The sequence below is a fragment of the Cibotium barometz genome, chromosome 52 (assembly GCF_041138505.1).
Source record: "Cibotium barometz isolate CiBa-2024 chromosome 52, ASM4113850v1, whole genome shotgun sequence".
Taxonomy (NCBI): domain Eukaryota; kingdom Viridiplantae; phylum Streptophyta; class Polypodiopsida; order Cyatheales; family Cibotiaceae; genus Cibotium; species Cibotium barometz.
The window spans coordinates 42,560,578-42,584,578 of record NC_141097.1 but is presented as its reverse complement, the minus strand read 5'-3'; the positions used below and the strand labels follow the sequence as shown (position 1 = coordinate 42,584,578).

General features: G+C 46.0%; 1 protein-coding gene across 16 annotated transcripts in view; it reads left to right on the top strand.

Annotated features, from left to right (window-relative positions):
- LOC147609142 (callose synthase 5-like) overlaps nt 1–24,001 on the top strand; it is a 168,025-nt gene that overhangs the window by 45,312 nt on the left and 98,712 nt on the right. For 11 of the 16 annotated variants that reach the window (XM_086788652.1, XM_086788654.1, XM_086788653.1 and 8 more), the window contains 11 exons: nt 12,771–12,905; nt 12,990–13,066; nt 13,240–13,327; nt 13,501–13,605; nt 14,745–14,862; nt 14,965–15,299; nt 15,515–15,567; nt 15,659–15,719; nt 15,902–15,983; nt 16,092–16,141; nt 16,268–16,354. In XM_086788652.1, coding sequence (XP_086644778.1) covers nt 12,771–12,905; nt 12,990–13,066; nt 13,240–13,327; nt 13,501–13,605; nt 14,745–14,862; nt 14,965–15,299; nt 15,515–15,567; nt 15,659–15,719; nt 15,902–15,983; nt 16,092–16,141; nt 16,268–16,354 — 1,191 coding nt within the window. Of the gene's footprint in view, nt 1–12,770; nt 12,906–12,989; nt 13,067–13,239; nt 13,328–13,497; nt 13,606–14,744; nt 14,863–14,964; nt 15,300–15,514; nt 15,568–15,658; nt 15,720–15,901; nt 15,984–16,091; nt 16,142–16,267; nt 16,355–24,001 lie in introns of all 16 variants that reach the window. The other 5 variants (XR_015264387.1, XM_086788648.1, XM_086788658.1 and 2 more) reach the window with 1 other exon arrangement.

The following is a 24,001-nucleotide window of genomic DNA, read 5'->3' as shown; positions in this document are numbered from 1 at the left end:
GGACCAACGATGTAAATGAACTCGAAAGGGAATGCGTGGCACATTTCCAATCTATCTTTGCTACACTAGGGTACTTCTTGTGGGAAGAGTTGAAAGCGAAAGCTAGGATGCTTGTAAATGTGACACCAATTCTTAATCAACAAGAAGCTGCATAGATGGAATCTCCTTTCACAAACATGGAATTGCAAAATGCTATTGCTAAACTGGGTCAGTGGAAGTCACTGGGATGGGATGGATTGGATGTGGAATTCTTTCAACATTTTCGAGAGGAATTGGATCCATCCTGCCCTATATCCACCCATAGCTAGGTTTGTCTAACACGAAAACCTAGCAATCAATGAATACAACAACATACAAAATCCTAAACCTAAATTGCGCTCTAATATCATGTGTAAGGTCCTTACCTTAGGTGGGACAAGGGGATCCTTTTGATAGGCAGTTAAGCCCTTGGTCTCCGATTGATGACACCTCGATTTCTCGGAAATACGAGGATATGAGCAAATGGAAGGACCTAACACTATCTCGCAAGGGAAACATAGTCACTCTAACAGGAGTCTATTCCACCAATCAAACGACACTCATGTGCGTGATTAAGGATGGAACAAGTCCGCACTTGGTTCATAGAAGCCAATGCCTTTATCCCCTTTCCTTTATGAGGCATGGCCGTTGGCTCGGTCTCCTAAAACGGAACTTGTTTGGGGCCGGATTTCAGATGTACGGAAATAGTTAACATCATGATTCGTTGATGGATGAAAAACACGTTTTTGGAGGCCATGAATTACATGTAGTTTCTAAAGTTGAAGCCCTAGTTTTTAAATCTAAAAATTCCAAAGCCCTCCCTATCCCTGGTTTACAAATTCCCCATCCCTAGTTTACCCATGGTCAAAAAGCATCGTGTGTCTAGCCCCCATATGCCTAGCTTATAACTTTTCCTAGTTTAACAATATCCCTAGTTTACTTTTGCATCCAACAGTGCAAAAAGGCGACCTCTCATACAAGATTGTGGAGTTTTAATCCCATCTACCATCTACATTTAAGACTCGTGGGATTCAGCTCTTCGTGGGTGGGTGAGGGCTAAATCCCACGAGGTCTTAAATGTAGGTGACAGATAAACTCAACACTCCACAAGTTGACCTGGGGATAGTATATCACCTGGCTAGAGTATTGGCCACACCTCTAACATAATGTTGGTCTGCCCCAATGGCCAACCAAGTGCCAATGGCTAAGCTTCTGTGTGCCAGCCACATGAAAAGGGTGATCTTCCGCGGTCAAAAGTTGTCACACAGCCACTTCGAGAAATCTGTGAGAAAACGCGGCGGGAGGCCGTGGGACCGCCAGTGTGCTGCTACTACTCGAGTGCCCTCCACCCTTGACATTTGAATCTTGCAACCCAACCGTGTCTAGCCGTGCAGTGTAGGCAAAGAAGGGGGTACCTGCGACTCCTCTTTGTCCTCTGGGTCCTGCCATGTCCACTCTCCGAGGTCCCACTGGAGACTTGTTAATAGGCTGGCCCTCCCACCTCCATAGCCACCATAGTTTCTCTGTGGCCACCTTGGCCTGTGGAGGGTCAATGTGCCACTTATGTGCGTGAAAACCAATCACCCTCACCCTTTGCAAGGTGCATCCCTTGAGGTCCTCTAAGGGTGTCTTTGATCTCTTCAGTCTACCATGAAGCCCAATAGAGAAGGTGACTCATGAGTAAAGTGCTTTACTTGTTTGCGCCATGAATTGCCAGGGGTATTCTGTGCCCGGTGAACACTCCCAACCACTGCGGAGTAGAAGGATCCGGTATCGAGGCCGGCCGTTGAGGGGATGGAAGAGTCGATGTCGAGGCTAAGTCGATCTCTGCCCTGAATCCCAATAAGGCCTCTCTCTTGAGCCTCTGGGGGTAGCTGTTGAATGCAAGCCAGTCTCCAAGTGATCTAGCGGGCCTGTACTCAAGGTTCCCCATGATACGTATGAGCGAGCTCCGAGCATATGGCCACTAGGCAGATGGACCAAGGGATTCCAAAGCAAAGAGTGCTGGAGGCGCTTCTCAAAGGCTACTGGAGAAGATTGCTGTAGGGCCGGCCTAAGATGATCCCAAGCACGCAAGAGACTGGCTGCAAATCTATCCTCAAATGCTAGCCCGTGCCGATGTCTCTGTGAATATCCATCTCGTGCTCTGAGGCCGAGGCCCCCCAAGGTCGGAGTGCGGGTGGAGATCCTAGCTAGGAGGAAGTCCTTCTAAGGCTCACCGCTCGGAAGAAGACCTCGAACAATCGACTTGCCCAACAGGGCGCGGCTCTGAATGGAGGGGTCGATTATGCCCAGGCCACCTCTGCATCGTGGTTGAATGATCATTGTCCAAGCCACCTTGGCCCTGGCTAGTCTCCCATCATTGCCCGCCCACAGAAAGTTACATGACCAATACATGCTCGAGAGAAAGACCAATAGGAGGTAATATACCACATGGCGGCTAGAAGAACCTGGCTCGTCACCACTACATGGGTAGCTAGGAAAAGCTTGGCCGACCTCTAATATAACAGCTTCTTCCGAATGCTCAGAAGAAGGGGGGAGAGCTGCTCCTCAAGGGAGATGTCAATGCCAACTTGGCCTCCAAGATATTGAACTGGAGTTCCCCTTGGGACCCATTGAGAAGCCTCAACTGGACGGCAATGCAGGGTAGGCGATGAGCCAACCCAAAATCCACATGACTTGTACAAGTTGATCCGTGCTTGGATGCACGACAAAAAATCTCAATCGCCTCAGCGAATCTGTGGAGGTTCCCCTCGGCCCCTGACAGGTATGCTGCTGCTCCTCTTGTACCTAGATGGGGAGATGTAGTCCCTGGAGTCCGGTCTCCTGGGTGGAGAGAAAACTGCTCATGGTCTCAACGACGACGAACAGGAGGAGATCACGTACGTGCTAGAGGGCACCGTTGCCAGACTGATCGTGAAAGCGGAAATCTGCTAGCACCTTGAATAAGAACCTGGTTGTGAGAAGCCGAGTAGAGTCCCGATACACCTCGGACCCACTCCTTCTGGAAACCCATCCTGCAGATTGTCCCGCCAGAAAGCCCCAATCTACTGTGTCATAGGCTTTCTCGATATCGCGATCCTACTGCCGCGTCCTAGCCGATGCGGTCGCCTCCCAGAAGCTGAAGATGTTGTCCAGAATACTCCAATCCTGAATGAAACCTGTCTGTGTACCACGAATCAAGTTGGAGAGAAAGGGCTGCAATTTTCGGCTTATGACCTTGGCCATAATTTTGTAGGAAGTCCCTAGGAGGGTGATGGGTCTCCACTGCCAGATCTCCAATCTGTCACCATCCTCCTTGGGAATCAAGTGGATCAAATCCTCCGACAACCTCTCGGGCATGGCTTCTGTAACCATTCTCTCGTTACAAGGCAGCCCTGAGGCCACCTTCCATGAGATCCCAATGTCACAAAAATAAAGAGGTTGGAAGACCATCCTCTCCCAAGTATTTGCCCCTCGGTAATGCTGTCATAGCCTTTGCAAACTCCTCAGTTGTGAAGGGGGTCAGGAAGAAAGCCCTAAGAGAGTGAGGGACCACCTTCTCACGTGTCGCCACACACGCTCACGCGCATCCATCACTTGTGCAGAAATGGGGGCACCCGTGAGTAGAGTGCTGAAGAAATCTATGGCGATGGCTCTCACATAAAGGGGATCTGTACCAATGGATCCATCTCGGCCTTGCAACCTGTGGATACCCTCTCTCCCTCTATGTGGGCTTTCAATCTCAAAGAAATCTCACATATAGGGGGTCTGTAACAGTGGATCCATCTCGGCCTTGCAACCTGTGGATACCCTCTCTCCCTCTATGTGGGCTTTCAATCTCAAAGAAATCTCACATATAGGGGGTCTTTAACAGTGGATCCATCTCGGCCTTGCAACCTGTGGATACCCTCTCTCCCTCTATGTGGGCTTGCAATCTCATCCAACCACAAGTGCTGATACTGATCTAAAAATTTGCTGGTGATCTAGTGGGTAGGTATAGTTGCATCAGTCTGTGCAATCCGTTAGTGACTCCCTCTGAGATGTGGGGTAGTTGACTCCCTCTTATTATCTGGAAGAAACTTAAAATTCTTTCAGTCAAGTGCTCTTGCTACGCATCTCTCCCAGATTGGCCACTGCACATACCCTGCTGCTCCTAGGGGTCTGCCAAGATCATCTCTGATAAGGTCGTTCCACATAATGGGCTGCTTGTCAATCTAATCTATTGAGCTTGGGTGTCTATGACGTAAAAGTATCTGCATACTGCTCGAAGCCTGGATAATTAAGAAACCAATGGGGAGGATGGGGGGTGGTAATCTGACCTAGAGAAAATAAAACGTGTGCTGTTCGTTCAATCACCACCACTCTAAGGGACACATCTAAGAATATGGTACATGAAGAAATCTGTGGAGGACTCACTACCATCTTTGGATCAAAGATGTTCAATCCTACTTCGTGCTTGGGAAGGATAATTAAACCCAAGCAACTCTGGCCTTGGTATCTGATGTGCCATCAAGACCTGACTGACCATAAGAAGTTGCGGATCATCATCCACAACTATCTAATGCATCTATGGCCATAACACCAACATGAAATGACATACCAAGCTGTGGCAAGCAACATCTAGTTTGCCACCAGGGCTGCAGGCGCCAGATCGAGAGCTTCCTGGAGGTCCAATGAAGGAGCTTTTCCTTTATGCTCATGAGCAGAGGGACAAACTGCTGGGCAGTTGTAATGTCTATCCTGACATGGCATCCAAGATTTCTAGCAGTGTGTCCTCTCTCAATCCATGTGAAGCACATCTGTGCCCCAATCAATCCTCTCAAGGTCACTGACCCAAAATCTGGCAGACTTATGCCAATTTATAAAGGCGTGTGTGTCCTATCTCAATCCATGTGAAGCACAATCAATCCTCTCAAGGTCATTGATCCAAAATCTGACAGACTTATGCCAATTTATAAAGGCCCCTACTATTGCCAGACAAAACTCTTCCAAGGCACTGCAAAATGAGCAAAGACATGAGTAAGATGCCTCAATAAATATTGCTGTATCATCAGCCAACTCAGAGTCCATAAGCTCTTCCTCCGTGAGCAATGGCAATCTCAATCCAAATGTTGCAGCACTGGAGCGAAGAAAAATGCTCAGAGTTTTTGCATCAATGAGATACAACAGGGGAGCTAAGGGGCAACCTTGCCGTACTGAGCAAGAGATCCAAAAGCGCTCACCTCGACCACCACAAGCAAGCATAGTGCTGTGAGCCTCTCGATAAAGGCAAGAGTACTCTCTAGAAGTCCCAATCCACTCTGTGATAGGCCATGGGCTGATTGCTTGCCTTGGTCCACTCTACCACCTACCAAAAGGAAAAGATGTTATCAAAGATGCTTCTTCCTTGGAGGAATCCATTGTGTGTCATGAATGTTTTTTGCCTTTTTACCATGAGAGTTGTCTCATGGAATGTGCACGGCCTTGATGGCGTCTTTCCTTACCACCAGAAGTAGGTCATCGGGAACTACCTTCACCCTGCAGTTACGGATGGTCCCATGGATATTTTGCTTATGCAGGAGCATAAGCTTGATGCTGGCCAGTGCACTAGACATGGCAAGCTTTTATTTGGGCACTCTTTTTGGTCAGTTTTGTAGATGGAACTAAAGGCGGAGTATGTACTTCAGTGACGAGTGCAATTATTCCTTATATGGTTGGTCATGTAGTTATTATCCCTGCCAGAGTACAATGGATTGAAGGGTGGATTGAAAATTAGTGTGCTGAATGTGTATGCTCCTAATGAATTCTTTTTGGGAATGCCATCATGGTAGGTAGATCATTGGATTATTGGAGGTGACTTCAACATGGTTGAGCAAGCTACAGATAAAAAGGGGGGATATGAAGGCATCATTCACCCGCTTGAGAGGGCATCCTAGGAGAGATTTATCTTTGTCTTTCATGGCAGGGACTCTTGGTTAGAGGATGACTTCGATATAGGAAGTCAGATTCACTCCTCTTTTCTAGGAGTAATTGCAAGAGTGGTGCATGTTGCATTTATGGGCACCCGCTTGGACCGCTATGATGTTGATGATTGGGCACTTGATCGTTGGATGTGACTTCAACATGGTAGAGAAACCCCCACATGAAGGGGGGACATGAAGGTATCATTTACATGCTTGAGAGGGAATTTGGGAGATATTTATCTTTTTCCTTTCATGGTAGGGATTGTTGGTTAGAGGATGGCTTCCATAGGAAGCCAGATTCACTCCTTTATTCTTGGAGTGAGCATAGGAGTGGTGCATGTTGCATTCATGCCTGATTGGACTGCTATTATGTTGATGATTGGGCACTTGATAGTGGTGGCACTATCTTAATTTCCCTAGTCACTTGAAAGTCAGACCATTGTCCTGTAGTTTTTTGCATCAGAGAGCTCCTGACTCTAGGCAAAGAGTTGCTCTCACCTTAGAGAGTGTCAGTGATCTTTATGAGAGTGTGGCCCTAGCCAGGAGGCAAGAGATCTTGGATATAGAGAGAGCCATCAGGCGTAGATTGTGTGCTTTGCAGAGGGAACTTGAGAAACACCTTGATGCCCAATGGATCTCAGATGCATTATGCACTGTTAGGGCTGAGTTGTAGGACTGCTTAGAGCAGCGTGCAGAGTTTTGTTATAATGCACGAGAGTTATTCTGGATTCAGATGGGAGGTAGATGTAACAAACATTACTTTTTTTTTCTGACCAGCCTTAGGCCCAAGATCCTCCCGTAGTTACCAGTTTTCACAGCCCGTAGGAACTTTTTATCCAACCATAGGTGATGCCGCCGAGGAAGCACCTTTGGGGGGTTTGAACCAAGGACCTCCTGGTCCTAGGCAAACACCTTCACCACTTGGGCTATCACCTCATTGGCTGTACATTTCTTTGCTGCCCATGGTCTCCCATAACAAGGAATGCGTTAGACAGCTGAAAGACTGTCAAGGAGTGCTCCACTTAGAGCCCGACATGGTCACGAGGATTGCCTCAGATTCTTACTGCTGCTTGTTATATGGAGAGACTCACTCCCCTCAAAGGGATAGGGCACAGCAGAAGGTTTGGAAGTCCCTGCCCAGGCTGACCTTGAATGACATGTGTGCATTACTTGATGCCCCCTTTTCAGTAGATGAGCTTAGACATGTGATTAGGCATTACCACGTGGTAAATGCCATGGGAATGATGGCCTCTCTCCCACATTTTTCATGAGTTTTTGGGATGACATTGGAGATTAGATCACTTTGGCGTTACAGAATATGTGGAAGGGTGTTATCCACCTCATTCCTAAGGGTGGTGACAAGACTAGCATGGCCCAGTGGAGGCCTATGACATTGCATACAAAATTCTTGCCAAGGCAGTGAGCATGAGATTGCAGTGTCACAAATAGTCATTCATGACACATAGAATGGATTCCTCCAAGGAAGAAGCCTCTTTGATAACATCTTTTCCTTTTGGGAGGCGGTAGAGTGGGGCAAGGCAAGTAATCAGCCTTTGGCAATCTTGCTACTTGATTTTAAGGAAGCCTATGATAGAATGGATTGGGACGTCTTAGAGGGTACTCTCGCATGCATGGGATTTTCTCAAGATTGGATTTGAGGCGTCTCTTGCCTCTATTGGGAGGCTCCAACAACACTGTGCTTGATTGTGGAGGTCGAGGTGAGCGCTTCCAGATTTCCCGCTTTGTACGACAGGGTTTCCCCCCTCTAGCTCCACTGTTGTATCTCATTGTTGTAGAAACTTTGAGTATTTTTCTTAGCTCTAGTGCCGGAGTATCTGGATTGAGATTGCCACTGCACATAGAGGAGGAGCTTTTGGACTAGAGTTGGGTGATGGTACATCAATGCTTCTTAGGGCATCTTACCCAGGTCTTTGCTCATTTTGCACTACCTTGGAAGAGTTTTGTCTAGCAAGAAGGGCCTCGAGCTCCTTGATTGAAGCTCGAGGAAGCTTGATCTACCGTGTGTTTCTTGCCACAGCTTGGTATTTGGTGTTATGACCGTAGATGCATTAGACAGTTGCAGAGGGTGATCTGTAACTTCTAATGGTCAAGACTTGATGGCACATCAGATACTAGGGCCAAAGTTGCTTGGGAAACTATTATCCTTCTCAAGCATGAAGGGGGATTGAACATCATTGGTCTAGAGATGGAGTGCAGAGCTCTGTTTTTTTTTTTTCTTCAGAAAGAGACTTCTATTAAGTATGAGAAAAACATACAACAATCACAGCTGTCATTAACCTGGACATTTTCCAGTATGAAAGGGGTCTGGTGGACTCCAAGATGTCTAAGTATTTGGAAAGTACAAGCTTTGGGAATGGGAGATTATCCTAGAATACAAAGGGACCACACTCCTAAAATTTAGGAGAGTTGCTATTTTTGGCGCGACTCCGATGGAAATTCTGTTCGCGTCATTACATCTGGAATTGAGCAGATACCAAGAGTTGGCAAAGTGCCTATGACAGAATGTCTACCAGTTGGGATATTTTTAGAGATAAAGTTTATGGAAGGACCCATCTCTTAGATTGGGACATGTGGCAAGAAAGTGGACCAAAGTGAGACAAGTGGCCTGACACTTGTTAGAAAGTGGATCAAAGTGAGACAAGTGGCCTCACACTTGTCACTTTGGCTCTCCACTTGTCATTGTAGCCTTCTCTTGCCATTTTAGCTCATGGGAGGCCCAAATCTATAAATTGGAGCCCTCTCTCTTCATTAAGAGAGGCTCTCTTGCAGCACACTAGCCTCTACCACCTTTGAAGGCTGCCCTGATGATGGCTACTCTCTTTCTCTCTCTCTTGAAGGCTGCCCATGAAGAATACCAGTTGTTGGGGACTGTTTTGGAGGCTTCCATCGCGAAGAAATACTGAAGGCAAGGGTATTTAATCATTTATTATGATTCTAGCCATTGTACTTGTTGTACCAACCTTTGTACTTGTTGTACCAGCCATTGTAATGGTTGTACCGGTCCTTGTACTTGCTATACTTGCTGTACCATCCATTGTACCGGCTGTACTAGCTTCTGTACTGCTGTACCAACCATTGTACCTACTGTACTAGTCATTGTACATGTTGTTCGAGCATTTGTACTTACTGTACCTGTTGTACCAGTCACCGTACCGGTTGTACCAGCCATTGTATCGGCTGTACCAGCCATTGTACTTGCTATACCGGCTGAATGGAGAGTTGTACTTGCTATACCAGCTCTATTGCATGAAGACCCGTGGTTTTTTTTTGGGGAAGAATCAGTACCCACACGGAGGTATATGGATTATATTGTTGGCTCGGCATTTCTACAGCTTGTGTTCCGGCTTGGTAGCCTCGTGCTGGGGTGTGTTATGGCATTTGTATGTAGATAATCCAGCATCTCCCGTGGGGAGAGTAAGGCCTTCAAAGCTTGTACATAATATTTTTCTCCTTGGGTAATAAAATACTCCAAGGGGGGGGTCGGCCCATTCCGGTCTCTATGTGGTGTCACATGTGCAAGATCCATTTTCAGCATTTGTGGATGTTTTGTCCAGCTTTTATGTTTTATGCAAAGTGATGATGGATGTGTTAAGGCTATGGCCATGTTTAAGTGTTTTAATATGCATTGATGGTATCAACAAGTGTGTCAAAGACCCTAGTCCCGCGGGCACCTGCCGCGAGTTACAACAGCTATAAGCTGGAAAAGAATAGAATCACTCCAATATGTAAAATGATTTCAACCACTAAGGAGCATCATGATGCCATGTAAGACCTGTGGTACTAGAGGAAAAGAAGATGCCATGGTCACACTCCCGCATAAATATCACGCGCTTCGCCTGCGCAGAACGAGAGGGCCCGTGAATGCGAGCCCAAGTAGCCATAAGAGTATGGATGATATCACCCCATATAGTACTAATGCATTGAGACCCAAAAATCTGGACACCCTCAATAGCCTCCGTGCATCTAGCTCTCCAGATCTGCCATGCTGTAATACTGGCAACAATCTCTAGAGCTCTGCTTTGCAAGTTGGTTGTCAGAGAATTCCTTCCTAGTACTGAGCCCTCAAAGGATTTCTTCATGTGCCATATTATTCGGTGTGTCTGTGAGAGCGGTGGTGATTGGAGGCACATCACACATTTTATTTTCTCTGAGGCAGATCATTTCCCCGTCCTCCCCACTAGTTTCTTCCATTATCCAAGCTTGGAGTAGTATGTGGGTATTTGTACGTTATAAACCCCCAAGCTCAGTAGATGAGGCTGATAGGCAGCCCATTATGTGGAACGACCTTATCAGATTGGGAGAGATGCACAGTGACCATACTCTACCTAGCATCTCAGAGAGAGTCCGGGATGGATTGCGCATATTGATGCAGCTATGCCTAACAACTAGATCACGGTACATTTTTACATGAATATCATCACTTGTGGTTGGGGATTTTTTTTCGGACAGGTGTGTCCCTTGACGTGTTGATTCCTGAAGCCAGAGGAGGAAGAGGGTGTTGCCTTCTATTCCATTCAATCCGGATGGTGGATGGAGAGATGTGATGGACAGGTGATCACACTGAACTTTGTGATCTGTCCAGTGAGAGCAGTGGATCGTCTGGGAAGCGTTGGTATACTGATCCGTCCCGAGTGATGGTTACTCATGCCTCATGGTGCCTATGGCTATATGGTGGATGCCCTATCAGATATCTACATTGGGACCCTGGTGAGTGGGAATGTACTGATGTGACCCATGAGGATCATACCTTACTTCAGCTATATTGTGCGTAATGCCATGTTGCTCATGCTTGGACAGAGCCAGAGAGTTCCCGCTCTTAGGCCTCACTGGGAGGCATATGACATTGCGCCCACCATTCATTCAGAGGAGATTTTGGCAGAGACTAGGACACTCGTACAGGAGGAGCCAGATTTCCTACTTCTTTTGGCTTTTTCTACACGGTGGGTTGCCCACCTACCAATGGAGATCTGTTTTTGGCATGGATCCCTCGTCCTAGATGCCCAGCTCCATCTGCCGAGATAGTGTATCATTGCTTATGGGAGTGCAAAGGAGCACAAAGGATTTGGGTATCTATAGCCCAACTCTTGGGCATATTGAGGAGTGATCCTATATATATTACTTGGGGTGCTATTGCATGGTTGACTCAGTCTGGCCCACAGCTTCCTTTTGAGGGCAGTAATGCAGATTGGAAGACCAGATGCTCAGAGGCCTTTGGGGGCTTAATCATGTTTATAACACCTAGTGTATCTGCAGTGTGTGGAGTGACATCGTTCATACTCTTTTGGCCACCTGGGCCCGTATAAAGGGCTCTTCTAGAGCTGCACAAACAAAGCGCAACAGATTTATGAGATTGTGGAACCATGGTATTTGCTTCTGCTCCACTGCTATGGGGGTTTTATGGCAGCGTAGTGCCATTGGTTTGAGATATCCCTTTGTATGATTTTATATTACTTAATAGAAGTCTTTTTTGTAAAAAAGAAAGAAAGATACATTTATACCTCTCAAGTGCCATATTAATTATTACAGAGAGTGAAACTTTTTGTCAGGTGCACCTGCTGCACTAGGGTGCCCCATGTGGCCGTACGTGTATAGAGTGCACAATCTATTAACTTTTTGGATGATTTGCTGAGCATGTTGTGAGCCCTAGTCCAAGGACAAGTCAAAAGGTCATAGGGCTAGATGTGTGTATTGTCCCACACACATACACAACCCACTTGGATTATTGATTGTACAAGTGTCAAGGCAGATAATTAGGCTATATTGCTAGGCATTGGGCACAGGTGTTAGGTGTCGTAGGACCTACAGGACAAAGAATAGGCTGAAAATCCTAATTCAAGGCTCAACAGATAAATGCTGGGTCGCTTGGGCACCATACTGGGCACAATGGGCAGCAGTGTGGGCAGCCCACAGGTCATTTGGGCAACTCATATAGCAAGATAAAGGTCAGATAGGAAGATGGGGCAAGAGGCAGGCAGTTTAAAGCAGCCCATCTGGGCAGCCTAGTTTGGGGCAGCCAGCCCTGAGGGCCTACACAAGCGAACTAAAACATTAATATTAAGGTTTATGCAGAACGACTTTCAGTGCACAACCCTTCTTTTGCATTTGGCCAGCTCACATGACTAGCGTTTTGTAGCCCGATAGCCCCAAATCCCTGCTGGATTCCTTTCAAGGGCACACATGCTTGATTTAAAGGCCTTACACCTTCACATTAGGGTATCACAAAATTATTGAAGAGAGCCTGCCCAAATATGGACCAGCCTGGTTGAGCAAGTCAGTGTTGTTAGTCAGCCTGGAATTCAGCCAATTTTCAGTCCACGGTCAAGCGTTCAATTGATAACATCTTTATACTCGATGTAAGCCAATAATACAAGCAAGCAAATGCACCACTTTCCTCTCGGGGTACTTAAATGGGTAGTTGGGAACCCAATCGGGAGTATTGTCTTTCTCCCTCCTCTCTACTCTCTTTATTAAGTTTGTTGCATTCTTAATCATGCCTTAGTCATAATTACTTCCTCTACATATGTAACATCTTTTTTGGGTGAACTACGGTAAACCATCGCAAAATAGGGTGTGATTTCTTGGTTGTTATTCAAGGTTTCTCTATGCTTTAGGGTAGTAGGTGGAGAAAAAACTTCAATAATTTAGCTTCGATGATCATAGTCTTTTATGAGTTGCGTGACTTTGATATTTAGCTTCTGTATTTTGTGTGCTATGACTGCACGGCCATTCTTTGCTGCTTTATGACTTGCAGTAACTATCTGGCTGGATCTGCTGGCTGGTTCTGCTGACGGCTGTACTATTTTGCAGATGGCATCAGAACTTCATGGAATGCTAGCTAGTACTAGCAATGTCACTGGAGAAAACATCATGCCTGCGTATGGAGGGGATGAAGATTCATTTTTAAGAAAAGTTATAACACCGCTTTATATGGTGATTGAGAAGGTGCACTTCTGCTGTTGTGTTCGTTTATCCTTCTTGCATGTCTATATCATAAGCGTTGTATTGACTTGAACAGAATATTACCAGGAAGTGGAAAACAATAGGAATGGTACTGCTCCACATTCAGCATGGAGGAATTATGATGACTTGAACGAATACTTCTGGTTCGGATTTCAGATTTTTACAGATGTAGATTTAATTGCTCTTTAAATCCGGCCTCTACAGTTACGATAGAATAGTCAATAATTTTTACTGGAATTAGTTGTGAGCCTGTGTTCTACCATTGGGATGTCTATAAGGCATCAAATTTGGCTCCTAACCAGTATGGTTGGTGTAGGTCTGTGGATTGCTTCAGGTTGGGTTGGCCTATGAAAGGTGATGCAGACTTTTTTCAAACCCACACACAAGCTGGGTCTTCTTCCAAGGTATGCTGCTGTGGCATATCACAGTTGTCTATCTTGACAATTCTGCATTTTACTTGGAACTGGAGGAACTGGACTAGGATAAAAACTGTTTGTTTGGATTGATAGCAGGGTAATCACTAAGCTGCATGTCAATGTCCAAAAGGTGAAATACTGTTCTTCTGGATTGATAGCAGGGTAATCACAAAGTCCGAAAGATGAATTTTGTGGAGGTTCGAAGCTTTTGGCATCTTTTTCGAAGCTTTGATCGAATGTGGACATTCTACATTCTAGCCTTGCAGGTTCGCAAATACACAGCAACTTTTTTTCCCAGAAATAGACTACTATTAAGTAAGATAGAATCATACAAAAGGGAGACTTCAGACCAAAAAGTAGGGAGATCTCAGCCAATCTGGGGCATTATGCCACCATAAGAGTTCCATAGAGGTCGTGGAAAAGAATATGCCACGGTCCCATTGTCTGATAAAACAGTTGTGCTTCGATTGCGCAGCTTTAGAAGATCCTTGTATACGGGCCTATGTGACAACATCAGATTGTGAACAATGTCACCCCATATCCTTGTATACGGGCCCAGGTGACAACATCAGATTGTGAACAATGTCAGCCCATATGCTGCAGATACATTGGGTATCATAAATCTGAGTTCCCTCAATGGCCTCTGAACACCTGGCCTTCCAAATATGCCATGCCGCGAAACTAGCAATAATCTCCCAGACAGTGTCAATATGCAGTGGAGGATGCATATCCTTTCCGGGGGATATCCTGTAGTAGGCATCTCTGTGCTATGCCCCCATGGACAAGAATAGCGAGGTCCGATCCCTTACCGTCAAAGAGAAGCTGGGGTCCAGACTGAGTCAACCATGCAATAGAACCCCAAGTAACATAGACAGGGCCAATACTCAGCCTGCCCAAAAGCTGAGCCATAGAAACCCAAATTCTCTGTGCACCTCTGAACTCCCATAAGCAATGAAATACTGTCTCCAATGGATCTGGAAATCTAGGGCAAGAAGGGTCCACACTAAAGATGGATCTCCACTGGTTGGATACACAGCAACTTTGAATGCTTGCCCACCACAAAATTCGAAAGAGCCAGTCATTGTGGGCGATTTTTTTCTCTTGAACATCTTTCATGGAGAAGTAATGAAGGAAAATTCTCTCTAACACTCACAAAGGGCTGAAACTTGCATGTGTTAAAAGGCAGTAGATTAAATAATTCCAACTCATTAGGGAGACCATACCTTAGATATAGGGAATTCAGTGTTATAATCAATCAGTGGCACATGACTCAGGTAGAGAGCATTTAGACTCAATATCTTTTAAGCTACACGATCACACAAATCTTATACCCCCTCTTTGAGTTCTCATTGTCTCTATGGTACTTCAGCAAATTTTTTTAAGTGTTTGTTCTGGCTGTTTGCAGGCAATGATTATATTGTCTTGGAGTGAAACAGGGTCTCCTCTTGACGTGTTCCAGCTCCCTGTTTTTGAAAATGTGCTAAGCATATTCATGACAGCTGCTATACTTCGCCTGCTACAAGGTCTAGAGTCATGTGACGTTCGTTGTCATTTACAATTCTCCATTGTTAATATATGTAAATGATTTTTTAAAGTAGGATTGTTTGACTTTTTGTGCTGTGCAGTTGTTCTGGATGTTGCATTAAACTTCAAAGCTTACAACAGTATGAAGCTCAGCAACATGTTGAGACTATCACTGAAGCTGGTTGTAGCAGTAGCTTGGGTTATTGTACTGCCAGTTTGCTATGTGCATTCGTGGGAAAACCCAAGTGGCATACTTAAAGTGATAAAAAATTGGCTTGGACAAACAGGAGAAATACCTTCCCTGTACATCACGGCTGTGATTATCTATCTGCTTCCAAATCTTCTCGGTGCTCTCTTGTTTCTGTTTCCTTTTCTGAGGACATGGATCGAAAACTCAAACTGGAAGATATTTCACTTTTTGCTCTGGTGGTCACAAGTAATCTCCCTCAAAGGCATTGCTCTTTAAATTCTTAGTACTAAAATCTGATGTGACTTTTTCTTAGAGAACTAAGCAAGAGGGGTCCTGAAATTCTGGTACTCTAACACTTACTTAATAACAAACCTGCAATTTCTATTTAGAAAACGTTCATGACATGAACGATTTAAGTTTCTGACAAATTTATGCATTTTGTGATGTTCAACTCTTGGCAGCCCCGGCTGTATGTTGGACGTGGCATGCAGGAAAGACCTGTTGCTCTGTTTAAGTATTACATCTACCTCTCATATTGATGGATATTTCATGATCTTTAATTCAGAAAGAAGGTAATATTTGCTTGTTTATCACTGAAATGACAGGTACACTATGTTTTGGATTTTTCTTCTCATCAGCAAATTTTCTTTTAGCTTTTACACTCAGGTATGCAAGTGTATGCTGATGTTCTGCATTGAAGCATTCTCTGATGGCAGCTGCTTGCAATGTGATAGAGAAACACTAGAAAAGTTTGAAAGGCTTTGGATGAGCTTTGGAAATCTTGCCTGGAATTCATCAGGTTTGGTATGCTTACTATGCTTATTTTGTCCATAAAATGTTATGAACAGATAAAGCCCTTGTTGAAAGTTACAAAGGCAATCATGGCTGTGACCAGCATCCATTACAAATGGCATGAGTTTTTCCCTCATGGTATGTTATGTCTAAATAAGATGCCAAAGCTACGTTATAAATGGGCATGAATTGATGCTTGCACCCACCATACACCTTACAACATGTATCACTGTGATTTGTGTGCAGCAAAGTACAATATTGGAGCTGTCATTTCTGTTTGGGTACCAGTGATTTTGGTACGCCAATGTTGACACTTTTTGTCGTAGTACATTTTTTGTGTTTCGTACTGAGACCAATGCTGAATTTGCGATGGACCTCTGCAACCATCCTTGTCAATGAATCAAGTTGCCTATTTTTTGCAGGTCTATTTTATGGATACTCAGATTTGGTATGCTGTTTTCTCCACCTTATTTGGAGGTGTGGCTGGTGCATTTCTTCGGCTTGGTGAGGTGAGGAATCTATGGCAATTTAGTTTGATGGATAGTTTTTGAGGACTTGAATCTTTTTTGCCTCTCCCTTTTCTGCCTTCCTTCGGCCAGCTGCCCCCCCCCCACCCCTCTTTTCTTTGATATTGCTGCCCCTGTCCTCCCTGTGCGCTGGCTGGGCAGACTCCCCCCTACCGTGACCTCCTGTGTGCCCTTCTTGCCACGCCCGATTCCGTGGCCCTGCCGCCTTTCCTTTCTTTGCTGGGCCTTCTGCCTCCTCCCCGCCTGCAGCAAGCCCGTCCTCGCCCCCCCCTGCTTTCCGAGCTCCCTTCGCCCCCCCTTTCGTCTGTCTCCTTATCGCACCCTCTTCCTCCTTCCGTCTCTCTCCTTATTGCCCGCCCGGTGTGCCCAATCATTTTCTTTCTTCTCAGCAGGTTTTGAGGCTGCCGCCTCTTGCCTGTTCTCCGAAGCGGACCTCCAACTCTTGGCATCGACAGTCTCCTCCCTTGTGGCCTCTACTTTGGTTTGCAAGCTCGTGAGGAGCTGCCGTGCAGGTGGTCAGATTCGGGATTTGCTCGAGGCAGCCCTCATTGGCGAGCCTGGCAAAATCACTGATATTCATTTTCTTAGGCATGGCTACACCTAGGTGGAGTCTGACTCTCTCACAGCGGCTGACAAGGTGCAATACACATAGCGCAGACGTTTTTCACTTGATGGCACCATGGCTTTGACCCCACATCCAACCCCCTTGCAGGATTGATTGGCTTCCCCATCACAGTATGTTTCCTATGCTTCCTAGGTCTCTGAAAGAAGTATATCCCCCTCCTGCAATTGATTGGTTGAAGGATTGGACAGATCTTGGAATCGCTCCAGACTGCCGCCTCCGTGGTGGTCAGGGCAGTTGGGATTTCCTCTATCAGAGTATGCATTGCCTCCCCGGAGGCTCTTCCGCAAGGAATTGCCGCACAGCCCAAGTGTAAGATCCCACAGGACCTTGCCCAGAAGATCACGAGAAGTGGAACCACATAGTAGTGAGGCTTAAGGCTCACCTCCCAGCCATAAAGTCACTCCGGACTCACCCTCAAGCTGGAGGCCATAGCTACATCTTGTGTAGAGCTTCCCCGCAGTAAGACTTGGTGTCCTCCTATGCCACCAGGCCACACCCCACAGGTGTTGTCATGGTGAGCATCCCTGATGGGCCATGCGGTACCAGTCAGACTCGATGATTCTAATGTCGCCTGGGTTATACTTATATAAGCCATTGGGCTCTATAATTGGCTCAGCTCCAGTGCTATATTTAGCTAATAACCCTACAATCTATAATAAGTATGGTCAAATTTAGAACAAGAGCATACTGAGCAAGAGCAGTGAGCTGAAGCTTCCCCCATAGCCAGCCTGTCCCCCCCTCCCCCCTCCCACGTGTGCCCTCCTTCCAGCCCACTGGTCCGCCCCTCCTGTCTCTTCCGCCCACCTTCGCCTCTTCCCCCCCTTTATCTGCGTGCCATTAGCCTCGTCCCCGCAATCCGCCTGTGCCTCTTCCATTCCTGCCTTTCTGCCTGCTCTTCCATCCCCACTGCCCTTGATATTTCGCCCACCAAGCTCCCCCTTTTCGGTCTTTCAGTGTGCCCCCCCTCCTGATCCTCTTCTCCTTCGCTCGAGCCCTATCCTCTGCAGCCTCTCCTCCGATAGTTTTTTTTTCAACTTTTTGTTAGACATCATCCCCTTCTTGCTAGCTTCCTATTTGGTGTCCTATTTTAGCCTCTAGGGCTGACCATGTTAGTTAGAGGGACTGGTCACCCCTCATATATTTTCCCACATTATTCCCCATATTATGGAGTCTTGGGTATTTTCGCAGTCATGGAGGTTTTTTATCACCAGTTGGCTGCCTACCCATGGGCATATATATAGCTGGCTTGCCTCCCTCATTTCTTACTGCTTGCTTAGCATTGTTTGCTGCAGTCCCTCACATACAAGGTTCTCCCCTCTTGCTCGAGACATGTATTCCTTTTGGTGATGATATTGAGAGCAGGTTCTCACCTCTTCATCTTTCTCTCTTACTCTCTCTCCTGTGTTTCCACTTTCCCTTCTTCTGCTGCACATTCTATCATGGTATCAGAGCGCCGGTGATCTTCAGTGTTGGATGCTCCCTCCTCTTCCTCCTGCGTTTTTGTGTTTTCAGCAAGTTGGACAGATCTGCGTTTTTTTATCAGAAGTGCTGCTGGCCGCCTGCCTCTTCCAAGCGTTTCTTCTCAGCAGCCCGTGGTCCTTCTTCATTAGTTTGACCTTTGAGAACACCTACTTTCTGCACTGTTTTCAGGGCAGCAGCACATAGTTTGCTGCATTTTTCTACACGTGGCTGTCTACAGCAGTTTTCAGCAGTTCTCAGCATTCATACCCCCCCTAGTGCTGGTCGCCTGTTTTGTACAGGCCAACAGGAGCATATTTGCTGCATTTTCTTCTCCTACAGGTTTCTGATGCTGATTTGCTGATCTGAGGCTTGGGTGTACCTCTTTCTTCTGCGTTTCCATACTCTGTCCATTCTACAACCCCTTTTACCTCTGCGTGTTCAGATTTACAGCCATGGTTGCTGCGTTTTTCTGAACCGATCTTGCTGGCAGCTCTACCTTCACCTTGGCTTCATCTGTTGGACCCGAGGGTACCTTCTCTTCAGCATTTTTCCTCATAGGAGGTGTGGACACTGGTTGACCTGAATTTTCAGGTTTGTAGCCCTTGTTTGGCTGAGTTTTCTTCTCCAGTGGACACAGATCACTTGCAGAGGGGGTTTCTTTTTTGGATTGTGGCTTTGGAGGCAGTTTGGTACTTGAGGAGGATTCTGAATTTCAGATTTTAGTCAGCGTTTTGCTGATTTTGGAGCATCTATACCTGTGTTTTGTTCTGGCCTACACAGTTTCCCGGTTTCTCCACGTTCCTTGCCATCTGTTGGCGGTGGAGTGCTATTTTTGCTGGATAGCAGTGTTTTGGTTGTGTTTTGCTTCCCATAGGAGTTTTCTACAGTCAGAGGGGGCCTATCTCTAGCTACTTCACGTGAGGATCAGTTTCGGGAGCTGTTTTGTTTCTGTGGAGACTTTCCTCTGTGCTAGGAGTTTATAGATTTTGGAGGAGAGCAGTGATCTTTTCAGAGATCCTGAGCAGAGTTTATTTTGTCCGAGCTTGTGTTCTTTGCAGTGTTTGCAAAACAAGGAGGGTGTTTTGCCCTTTGAGGTGTGATCCTTTCATATGGATCATTTATTTGTTGCTGATTCTTGGGATCTGATTCTACTTATGGAATAGTCTTCTGCTCTCAGTGATGCTTTTGAGGACTTTGTTACCACTACAGTTTATATTTCTGCTACCTTTCCTCATTGTGAGGAGTCTATCTCTGCATCTCTTTGTGATGCTTCTGAGGATGCCCTCCCCCTGCGAGTTCTGCAGGCTTGTTGTTTTGGAGGATGCTTTTTTGGACCCAGTGGGATGCTTTGGATCTGTGGTTGCTAACCGTACCTGTACTTCCAGAGTTTTTTGGATTTGGATCAGAATCAAGTTGGGCTTGTACCAGTTCGACGACATCAGTTTTCTGAGGGGGATGTGGAGTCCTTTCATCTTGCGATGCCCACCTCAGTGGCATGTGCTTATGTACAGCATTGGGCAACTCATGGTACGGAGCTTGAGTAGATGGACCCGATCTTTTCTACAGAGTCTTTACATCTTGCGATGCGGACCTTTTTAGAGGATGCTTCTTTTCAGCATTTGGCTACTCTTGGTACAGAGTTGGAGCAGATTGACTCTATTTCTTTTGAGGGTTCCAGTGAGGAGCAACTTGCTTCTCCCAGGATTGATTATATACAGGATCTGATCTTGGTTGGTTATGAGGTCTTTCATACCTTCTCCAGTCTGGATACGCGACATTCGACTTCGAGGAGTGTTCTTACACTTGGGTTTGGAACCATTTTTTGGAGCAGCACGTCGCAGCCTATATGGTTGTTTTCTTCCAGAGGAGCGGCGTACCTAGCAGCTTGTTTTGTTGCTTTTGTAGTTGAGTTGCTGAGGAGATTTCTTGTGGAGCTTTCTTGGTACTTGTTTCTGCAGAAAATCTTTGATCGAGGACGGTGTCTCTGGCTTCTTGGAGTTCACTCAGCATCCGGAAATAGACTTTCATGGATTTTGATTTTGTGGTGCATAGTCACTACAAAGATTATGTCTGCACAACCTATGTTATTTGATTGACTATTGGTGGTTGTCTACTATGTCAAGTAGGGTGTTGATCCGGAGTGATCAGATGGGTCTCTTGACATGGATATTAGAGTTCTAAGGTTAAACACGATGGCTCAAAGAAAACTCCAGGTTTGGAGCTAATCCAGACAGATTAGAGGCAAACTATAGTAGATTTGGTGATAATCTAAAGTGATTACACTATGCAGATCTTGATCTTGATACTAGCATGGAGTGCTCAACAGTTATCTTGTTATACTTAATCTTGTGGGTTGACTACCATGAGTATATAACATGCACATTCCTAAAAGGTGAATTTGGGCATGTTCCTAGATTTATCTAGATATATATATATATATATATATATATATATATATGATATTGCCGAATGTGCGCACACTTTCTAGCAATAATTGCGTCCCTCGTTAGAAAGGTGTGCTAATCCGGAGAGAGAAGCCGAGGTTTCTGTGAGAAAAAAAGTGAGCGCTATTTCGGAGTGGTCAAACGAATCTCTTGAGGTATGTACTGAGACGGAGTGCTCAAGGGTGGACCCTTAGTGCCCACTTGAACTTGTGTCTAATGGGGGTGATAAAACTTATTGGGAAAAAAAGTGATAGTATTTTCTAACCGATATTGGGTGTTGACTTCCAATGAGCTCAAATTTTATGGAAAGTCACATACCTTAGGTGCTTGATATTCTAGATAAAGCCCTGACCTTGTCAATTTGCATGGCTAAGTTACCAAGAGTGTTCAGTGTGTATTTTGGGTAGGCGTGGAAGTGCTTTCACGCTATGCTCAGGCATGGCAGTTGGCCATGAGGTGGATCCACAAAGTATTTGGGCAAGTCTTGAAGGACTTGGCTGCACTGAAGTTGAATCTAAGGCTACTATTACGGCCTGGGAGGACTCATAGCTAGATACTAAACGGTAGAGTTCATAGATTGGCATAGTTGTTGATTAGATGTCTTTGGATCAATAGCAATTGGGTGTTGGAATGCCCCAAACTTTGTGCTGTAGTGCCGAAGGTTTTAGGTTAATCTAGATGAGCACTTCGTATGAAGTGGCTTGAGCATCTTGTGAAAAATGGCTATATAAATATTCCCACTTGAGAATAGTATATTCATGGGTACAGAGTCACTGATAGAGGAGTACGGAGTTACTCAACAAAATCCATGGAAAGATTTGGCGTTTTGATAGACAAAGTAAAGTGATGTCGTTCCTCTTTATTTCGCCAAGAAAAGCAAACTTGTACATATTTGTGTTTTGTAATATGTTTATGAAGTGCATACGAGAACCATTATTGTTTGTTGGTCATCGATTATAGTTGGGTAGTATATTGCCACCTACGGGTAGGTAGTGCATTGCCACTGTAATGAGGAGGCAACAAAGATTTGTTATACACCAGACTTTATATTGGTATTGAACACAAATGGGATGTTGTGTTATTCATGTCAAAGCAGTCTCAAAGTACATACATTGATTTTGTTTGTCTATCAATGTAAGGTATATAATTCAGTCGTATTAGCGGACATGTAGATTTCACATTGTGAAGTTTTCGTCCGAGTTGCGCCAGTTGATATTGTGCTTATTCTTTCTATCTTTAGCGGTGCATTTGCCCTATCAACTACTTATTTGTTGTACTAATTCTTTCTATTTGCTACTTCCCTTAGTGCTAGGCTTCATTATGGCTGAGTCTGCCCTACTAGCGTATACTAAAGGCATGAGATTATTCAATGCCTTATTAGCAATTTGTGTTTTATTGGAGCTCGCGCTGTGGAACCAACTTGCGGCAGCCTTCGTCTCTACCCCCACCTTTGTCCCATTTGCGCCCGCCTGCCTCTTCTGCTCTCGCCTCTGCCCCCCACCATCTTCTCCCATGTCTGTCCCATCTGTTGCTCCTGCTTCTGCCCATTTCTTCTCCTACCTTTGCCCCTTCTGCTCCCGCCTTTCCCTTTTGCTCCTGCCTTGCTCCCCCACCATCTGCTCCCGCCTGCCTCTTCTGTTCCTACCTTTATCCCATTTGCTCTCGCCTTCTCCCCACCATCTGCTCCCGCCTCTGCTACACGTGCCATCTGCTCCCACCTTTGCTGCACCCGCCTTTCCCCTGCCTCCATCCCCGCCTCCTCACCCCCCTCCTCGCCTGCCTTGCTCCCGACCCCCGACCCCCGTCCCCTACCACTTCCTCTTCCTTCCTCTTCCTTGCTCTCACCTGCCTCTTCCTCCCCTTGCCACCTCTTTCCTTTAGCAGCATTCTTTCATTTGGATTCAAGTCAGCCGTCCATTGTCGATTGGCTCTATGGCTTCTGCCACCACAGCCAATCTTTCGTCACCCCCACAGGCTGGGAGAGTCATCAATTTTTCACAAGACAAGCTCACCTCTCTTCAACACGACATTGACATAGAGCTCTAGACCACCCTTGTTGCGAGGGTTTATGGCTCTCACCCCTATCGTTCCCCGGTCTCACTATGGTTCCCTGCTCTTACTCGGTCTTATTGGAAGCTCTTAGCTTCCATAGAGGCATCCTTTGGCCAGGTTTTAGAGTTACCGGCCCTTCTGGGCTGTCTCGCTTTAGCTTCCGTAGTTGTTATCGCCACTTCTGATGGTGTACCCCGGGTCTTTGTGCTTGTTTCTGATCCATCGATTACTGACAACCATATCATGCTTTAGAGGCATGACGGCTCTCAATTCCGAGACAGAGGATGGCGATTGCAAGCAGACTTGATCAGTGTCGGATTTGTCGTCGACAGGGCCACATTGCTAGAGATTGTTCTATATCGATAGGTCATGCTAGGAGGCGGCGTGGTCCTACCCATCAGATGCCTTCTGCAGTTTCCAGACTCTAGTTGCCCCTATGGCCCAACGGACCACATAGCGTTGGGTTGTGGTTAGAGATGGCAAGCGCCCTCGGACCCCCGTACCTGCCCCTCTATTTGCATCCCTAGTGGAGCACCCCAACCCTTATGCAGCTTTTGCCTCATAGGATGTTGCTCCTTCTTTGGAGGATGAGGCTCTACATGCATAGGATTTGGTCCCTCACAGGAGGATCTTTCATTACAGTTACAGGATGATTGCACCCCCGAGGATGATGTTGCGCAGTTGCATTGTCATGGTACCTCTCCAATTTTGAGGACTAGCCCTGGCTTTTCCGCGGAGTGGGAACGAGAGGTAAGGTTTTCATCGTTAGATTTTGCCTTCCTTAACTATGCGAGACATACCTCCGCCTCTAAAGGGGGTCCTACGTCAACCACGAGATCTGGTCGTTCCTACTGTGAGTTCTTACGAGGATTGTCTCATGGAACATTCAAGGTCGTGGGGGCTTTTTTCCGCGTGGGCAATTTTTTTTTGTCAAAACTCAGCTTCATTGGTACAGAAGGTGGTGTCTATATCTTTGTATCAGCTTTGGTCTTGCCTTGCATCATTGGACATGGTGTCATTTTGCCTGCGAGATCGCAGTGGATCCTT